Source organism: Hylobates moloch, unplaced genomic scaffold, assembly GCF_009828535.3.
Source record: "Hylobates moloch isolate HMO894 unplaced genomic scaffold, HMol_V3 SCAFFOLD_21, whole genome shotgun sequence".
NCBI classification, from domain to species: Eukaryota; Metazoa; Chordata; class Mammalia; order Primates; family Hylobatidae; genus Hylobates; species Hylobates moloch.
The window spans coordinates 775345-782952 of record NW_026652296.1 but is presented as its reverse complement, the minus strand read 5'-3'; the positions used below and the strand labels follow the sequence as shown (position 1 = coordinate 782952).

Genomic DNA, 7608 nt, shown 5'->3' with positions numbered 1-7608 from the left:
TGGATGGATGGATGGATGGATGGATGGAGTGAAGGATGGATGGGTGGGGAGATGGATGGATGGATGGATGGATGGAGAGGTGGATAGAAGGATGGATGGATGGATGGATGGATGGATGGATGGATGGATAGACAGAGGATGGATGGGTGGGGAGGTGGGTGGATGGATGGGTGGATGTGGGATGGACTGTCCCCCAGAAAGTGTGTGGTAAGGGGAGAGATTGGAGACAGCCCAGTCTTGAGATGCCTCGTAGGGGCCCCTGGTCTAGGGCGGGCAGAGCTGGCCAGGCAGGAGCTCCAGCACGGCGCCCTTGCTCACCGCCGATCTTGTACACGTCCTGCAGTGGCAGGCGCAGGGGCTTGTCCGTGGGGCGCGTGGGGGGCAGGATGGTGTCCAGGGCCTCCAGCAGGGACACGCCGCTTGCATTGCCCTCCTTACGCTCCACCTTCCAGCCCTTGAACCATGGCATCTGGACCAAAGGGAGAAAATCAATCCATTACAGAGACATTGGTGGCCTCCCCACCCTCAGGCCTCCCCAGGGCGCTTCCCGGAGTACTGCTGTTCAGGCTAAACTTGCCTCATGCCCTTTGAGATGAGGAATTTCCCCACCCTGCTCCTCCCCAGCCCATAGCCCCAGCATCACAGGGACTCTGGGAAGGAGATCCCTCTTAAAAGGAGGAGGACAAAGAGGGAAAGCACCCTTCCCAGCTCAGGCTGCTCAGGAGTTGCTGACACTGTGAACAAACCCCCAGTCCAGCCCCAAGTCCCCGAAACCCCGGACCCCTGACCATCAGCTCCAGGCAGGGCAGGTGACTTAACTAGGAGGATGCCGAGTCTGGCCAAGGGCCAGGCCAGGGACAGAGCTGGAGGAGGAGCCTCGCCCCACCCTAGCTCCTGGACACTGCGCTGCCTCCAAGCTTGGCCCAGCCTTGTCCGGAGCTTCTCCTAGTGCGGCCCCTGCTCCCACCCCAGGAAGCCTCCCTCTGGGCCACCTGCCACAAACAGGGAGAAGAGGAGGGGCTGGCAGCACTGTGCCCCAGCCCCCCAGGGCCTGTGTAAGCACGGGCCACCTAGCAGCTCAGGCCAGACGGGAGTGCGGGGCCCCTGATGGCTGGAGGCCTCCCTGGAGAGGGGGAGAGTGGCGTTCGCCACATGATACCCCGTGAGGACAACGCCATCACAGGTGAACAACATCCAGCCTCGTGAGACGGAGGCGGCGCTGGGGGAGTCCCTCCCAGCTCTGTCCCCAGACCTCAGCTCCAGGCTCAGTGCTGCTGGTCTGTCTCCCTGCTGTCTCTAGACTCCACACCTGCACCCTCACTGTGGGCAGAGACAGTGCTGGCAGAGCCCAGTGGTGGCCATTCCGGGGTCTCCTCTGGCTTGGAGAACCCTGGGAACGGTCTCAGGTTCTGCAAGTGTCTCCATGCATCACCTCCAGCTGAGGCAGAGTCCCCAGGCTACAGACTGTTCACGCGTTGAGCTCCCGGGTGACCAGCCAAGAGCCAACCCTTGGCCTTCCCAGTGAGCCCAGAAGCATGCACACTTCCCAAAGCCCAACCCTGCTCCAAGACCCCAGGGGAGGCAGCTGAGCCCCCACGGCCCAGCCCTCAGCCCCTGCACGGTGTCCAGGGCCAGCACAATGGCCTGGCAGAGATGAAACCCACCACCCCCATGGCAGGACTCTGGAGACCAAGCACATGGGCCTGGTGCTGGAGGCTGCTGCCCCTGCTGTGTTGATGTTGGGGATGGGCCCTGGCCCTGGCCAGCTGTGTGGGAGGCTGAGTGTAGGAGCAAAGCCCGGTGCTGAGGGGGATGGGGCTCCCTGCCGGGCCCTGAGCCAGTTAGGGAAACCCAGCAGGTTTCGAGGGGAACCTGCATTTCCCGGGGACAGGCCCTCGACCGCCCCCTGCCACCTGCCAGTGCCTCGCTCTAGCCCAGGGGGTCCAGCCAGCCCCTGTGGCCCGCCCTGCCCTAGCCGCCACTCACGTTGGGGGAGGGCTCCAGCATGTTGTCGCCGTGCCAGCCGGAGATGGGCACGAAGGGCACGGTGGCCGGGTTGTAGCCAATCTTCTTGATGTAGGCGCTGACTTCCTTGACGATCTCGTCGTAGCGCTTCTCGCTGTAAGCCGGCTCCGTGGAGTCCATTTTGTTCACACCCACGATGAGCTGCTTCACACCCAGCGTGTAGGCCAGCAGGGCATGCTCCCGCGTCTGCCCATTCTTGGAGATGCCCGCCTCGAACTCACCCACGCCCGCTGCCACAATCAGCACTGCGCAGTCCGCCTGCCCGGCAGGGGACACAGTGAGCTCCGCCCTGCCTGCCCGGCAGGGGACACAGCAAGCCGGGCCCCACCTCACTTCCAGGCCTCTCCAGGCAGTGGGCTGGGGCCTGAGCAGCCCACTGGGGCCTTGGGGCAGGAGGCATGGGGGTCCCCACTTCAAGGGCAGCATGGGGGCTCATCACCAGGCCTTGGGTCAGGGGACCAAAGTTCAGCCCTGGCTGCACCACCAGTGAGCTGTGTATCCCTGGACAAGTCACTCAGCCTCTCTGGTCCTGTTCCTCCCTTGAGGACAGATTGAAGTCACAGTTATCAAAGCAGTTTGGAGGTGGTGGCATGTGTCCTGCTGTCTGCAGGGTGCTGTGTCTGGGGTGTCCGTGCATCTCTGTGAGTGCCCTGAAATGTCATACGGTCTAGGCCTGGCCGGTGGCACCTCTGCCCCACTGCTCACTGTCCCCATCCTGGCCTCTAACCCCTCCGTGTATGAAGGCGTGTCCATGTCCCCATCTGCCCCCATCTATCTGGGGACTCTGACACTGGCTGGGTATCTTCACAGGCACTGGTTCAGATGCCAGAGCACTGGATTCGTCCTTGGGGGGCTCTGACCCAGACTGGGTGAGGGTGGCCCAGGTGAGGGGTCCCCTGCCCTCGCAGGAAGCACAGGAGACCCCACCACCCCAGTGACCCCAGGGGCCCCCAGTGTCCCTTGAAGGGTGCAGCGGCCTCTCCCCCAGCCCCACCTGCTGTGCCCTGCTCACCTGGGATGTGCCCGTGATCATGTTCTTGATGAAGTCGCGGTGGCCGGGGGCATCGATGATGGTGATGTAGTACTTGGTGGTCTCGAACTTCCAGAGGGAGATGTCGATGGTGATGCCGCGCTCACGCTCCGCCTTCAGCTTGTCCAGCACCCAGGCATACTTGAAGGATCCCTTCCCCATCTGGAGCGGGTGAGGGTCACAGCTGAGGGCGGGACCCGGGACTCAGGAGTCCCTGGTGGTGCGAGCTGCTTGTTACAGCAGAGTGGCCGCGAGAGGCGGGAGATGGGCTCCAGCAGCCCCTTGCTCCCCGCCGGGGTCCTGGGACGCCGGCCCCCTCCGTCGGGACCCCACACCCAGACCCTGCCCCCCAGGGCCGGCCTCCGCACCTGCTCCGAAATGGGCGCGGCTACGCACGTCCACCAGCAGGTGGCGCAAGGGCCTGGGAGTCGCTCGCTCTCCGAGCGAAGCCGCCAGATGGGATAAACCCCTCCCGGGCGAGGGCTCCCCTTTATCTGAAGCTGTGGACGCCCCCAGATCCCTTCCTCAGCCAGAGGCCAATAATACCACCGTGTTTGGGGCTGTCAGATAAATAACCCTCTGTGGCTGCTCCTCCCCTTCCTCGCTCTGATGGACACGGGAAGCTGGGGGGCCTCGGCCAGTGAGACCCCCACAGAAGGGGACGGGCTGCGGTCAGGGCAACAGCGGCGGTCACGACCCAGCTTGGCAGAGCTCCCAGCCAGGGCCTCGGACAGACAAGACTCTGCCCTCCAGGAGGCTGCCCAGCCTGGAGCAGACCCAGACGGGACCCAGCTGGGGCCTGAAACAGCGGCCCTCTGAAACCCCCGCCTCCTCCCGACAAGGCCAGGTAAAGGGTGATGCAGACCAAACTCAGGGGTGCAGCTCAGAGCACCCCCCAACCCCACCAGGGCAGAGGCTCAGCCCAGGACAGCGAGTGCCCCCACCTCCGGCCCCGGTCTCCGCCCTCATCATCCGAGTGAGAGCTCCCACAGGCCCTCCCGGAAGTGGGCTTCACCCCAGAGCCCTGGGTGGGGGATGGGGACCAGAGAGCAGACCCTGTCTCATGGCCGCCCCCCACCACCGTCTCAGCCACCAAAGAGGAACCGCTTCAAAAGGTCAGCTAGGGGGTCACCTCATCCAGGACCCCCACCCCAGGGCTGCCCTGGACAGCAGCCCTCCACAGCCCAGCACAAGAAAATGGAGCAGACGGGCCGGCTGCCCATCAATCAGCTATTAATAGCAGCGTGCGTCCTGGCAGGGCCCTGGGACAAGTGAGGGCAGTACCATCTCCAGCCCCAGCCTTGGCCCTGGGGGGAAGGGGGTAAGGCTCCAGGGCCCTCCAGCCCCAGCTCAACATGGCAGAGTTCCAGAGCCTTCTGCGGACCCTCCCAGGTCACCTCCCTCACCACAGGGCAAGTCCGGCAGCTCCATGGCCACCCCTCTCCCACCAAGCTCCCCCCGAGAGAGGCTGCCTCACCAGACCCTCTGAGGCCTTAGTGCCCCACAGCGGGGGTCCCTCCTGCCCTGGAGGAGGTCACCTGCGCCCCATGCCCTGGGGCTGGGAGATGCCAAGCCTGGCCACCACGGGAGTTGGGGGTTCCTTCTCAGGGGGTCAAGACAGGAGCCCGGGGAGCTCACCTCAGCCGCCTCCTTCTCGAACTTCTCAATGGTCCTTTTGTCGATACCTCCGCATTTGTAGATGAGGTGGCCCGTGGTGGTGGACTTGCCAGAGTCCACGTGGCCGATGACCACGATGTTGATGTGGGTCTTCTCCTTGCCCATTTTGCTGGGAGTGTGAGGGGCTGGCGGGACCCGGGGTGCTCTGGCTCAGGGCGAGGGGGGCTGCAGTGATTCTGTGGGGCCAGTCGTGGTGGGGAGACAGGTGATGGGGAGCCCCAGGGGGAGAGACCAGCAGAGACTGTCCTGGCACAGGCTGGGCACGCATCCCTGCCCACAAACCAAGCCCCCATGTTTGGTGGGGAGGGAATGGCCCCCACTCACAGCTGGGCCTGGCCAGGGCAAGCAGAGGCTGTGCACTGCCCCCACCCCACACTTGAGCCCAAACGGCCCCATCTGCTGTAAATAACCGGGCGTTGGAGCCCCCCGGCCGCTCCTTGGGAAGGGGTTAGCCACCATTTGGAGGGACCACGCAGCGCCAGGCTGGGTACGTCCGTGACCAGCAGAGCGGGGTGATGAGTCACCTGCCCAGCGCTCCAGGGCCCTGTCCTGCACGCGCGCTCCCCTCCCCGGCGGCAGGGCCAGGGACACGGCGCCCCACCCCCACCCGCTGCCACCGGGGAGAGATGGCCACTGCTCCCCACTCCCCTCCTCAGGCAGGGACGGCGCCATCTTCCCCTCATCCCTGCCCAGCAGGCTGGGCCAGAGCCCCGACGGAGATGCTCTGCCCAGATTAGGGACCCAGAATAGCTCTAGGCACCCCCCTCCCGGACTCTCACAGGGGCAGACAGCGGCCGGGAGGTGGGGGTCCCTGTTCCAGCCCGAGGAAGGACGACCCGGCCCAGCCGAGCCCAGCAAGTGCCAGGTGGAGATGCCCTCGGCCCCGTGGGTCGAGGTATAGGGGGCACCCTCCCTCCCCCCTCCCCTCTGGTCAGGGCCCTGGGTCACAGCCCCGTCCCATCACAGAGGTCAGTGGAGAAACCCACGCTGCTCCTCGGGGACAGGCGGCTGGGGGAGGGAAAGAGGACAGAAGCCACCCTGGGGTGGGAACACGGGTGGGGGTGGGGAGGCCAGGGCCCCCAGATCTCACCGCCTCCCTCAGCGTCCTCTGGTCCAGCGCCCCGAAGCCCGACCCCCATCAGCCCCCGGCACTGAAGACCCTGCCCCCAGCCCGCAGGGTCCCCGCGGCCCCAAGGTCACGGCTACGGGGCGATCGCCGCCCAGGACCCGGCCCCGCCGCCCCGCGCCGCCCCCCACCCCCAGCCCAGCCCGGCCGACGCGGGGACCCCCGGGAGCCGGAATCCGGGCGCGCGCGGGGGCGGGTGCGGGGCCCGGCCGCCCTCTGCCCCCCAGGACCGGCCCCGGGGGTCCCTCTTCGGAAGACGGGGGCGGGGGCGGAGGCCCGGGGGCCGAGCGTCCTTACCCGGAGCCGAGGTCTCAGCCAGAGGGACTGGCGGCGCCGGCGCCGGCGGTTTTATCTCCGGGAGGGGGTCCACCTATTGACGGTGGCGGCGCAGTGCACCGCGCCCTGCAGCACGCCAATGCGGAACCGCGCGGGAGGGGGCGGGGCGCGGACGCGCGCGGGCGGGCGCCACGGGGACGCGAGGGGATGCGGGAGGCGCGGGCTGCAAAGACGGACGCGGGAGGCGGGAGAGAAACGCGCAGCTGGCGGGGGCGGGGCGGGGGCAGGGCAGGGAGGCGGCGGGAGGGAGGGACGGGGATGGAGACCGCGCGGGGAGAGCGCGGCGGGCCCGGGAGACCGAGCGAGAGCCGGCTCAGGGCAGGAACACGCTTGAGCCGCGAAAAGCGGTCCCCTGGGACAGGGCAGACGCCGAGGACCGGAGCCGGCAGGCGGGGGAGGGGAGCAGGTGGGCTGCAGCCTGGGAGACGAGCCTGGGTCTACCGGCCCCTCCCCGGCCCTGCTCATGGGGGACGCCCAAGAACCAACGAAGCCCAGCTCTGAGGGGCTCTCCCTAATGAGGCCCGGGGGTGCAGGCCTCACGGTGGAACCCCGGAATCTGCTGGTTTCCAGTCCCTGTCCTCACGCGCCTGCCCTCCTGGGCGCACCATGACAGGCCCCGAGGATCCAGCGCAGAATCACCCTCCCCCTGAGAGGCTGGTCTCCCACGGTGCAGGGAACGCCGGAAGCCCGCTCCCAGACCCACTGACATCTTCCAGGGACCCTCCCCTCCGGGTGCGCCTACCGCCGGCTGCTGCTGGGAAACAGCGCCAGCCAAGGGCGAGTCAGATCCAGACAAACCCAGGCCCCCCACCCCGCCCAGCGCCCCACCCCGCTGCACCTCAGCGCCTTGAGGCTGGTCCTCACATGGGGTCAGGATGCCAAGCCAAAGACCGGACCACGCTCTGTAGGAAGTGGGGAGTCCCTGAGGTCCTGGGCACAAGCGGGTAATGACCAACGTGGGTTGTGAGGAAGGGGATGTGGCAGCCATGTGTTGCCTGAAGACCAAGGTCAGGGGCTTTCTCCCAGACCCCAGGATCCTGTCGTCTCACCCAGGTATTCAGGTCTTCCCTCCCATGCTGCCCCCCTCCCCCACTCGGATATTCCTGCCAGCGGAGTCTCGGGAGGTGTGTGCTGAGTGGGGGCAGAGCCCTGGCACCTGTCCTCTCAGCCCTGAGTGCCCACTGGGTGTTGACATGGAGGCCCCAGGTTGTGCCCAGCACCTGCCACTGGGCAAATCCATGGGGATCCCCAGCGACTGGACCCCTACCTGGCCCGCTGGCAGGTGTGAGGAGGAAGGAAAGGTGGGGGCCCAGGGTCGGGGCCAAACAGTTCTCCCCAGCCTGTGGAGAGGGCCTCTCAGGAGGACACTGGTCTGGGGCTGCGTCTGCCCCATAGGAGTCCAGGAACTTGAGCT

The 7608-nt window shown here is 66.6% G+C and overlaps 1 protein-coding gene across 1 annotated transcript in view; it reads right to left on the bottom strand.

Annotated features, from left to right (window-relative positions):
• Positions 1–6380, bottom strand: part of EEF1A2 (eukaryotic translation elongation factor 1 alpha 2) — a 6930-nt gene extending 550 nt beyond the window's left edge. The window contains exons 1-5 of the mRNA XM_058433261.1: positions 6156–6380; positions 4694–4908; positions 3038–3217; positions 1987–2283; positions 61–469 (exon numbers count right to left, since the gene is read on the bottom strand). Coding sequence (XP_058289244.1) covers positions 61–469; positions 1987–2283; positions 3038–3217; positions 4694–4837 — 1030 coding nt within the window. The 5' untranslated portion in view covers positions 4838–4908; positions 6156–6380. The remainder of the gene's footprint in view (positions 1–60; positions 470–1986; positions 2284–3037; positions 3218–4693; positions 4909–6155) is intronic.
• Between the last annotated feature and the right edge of the window lie 1228 nt (positions 6381–7608).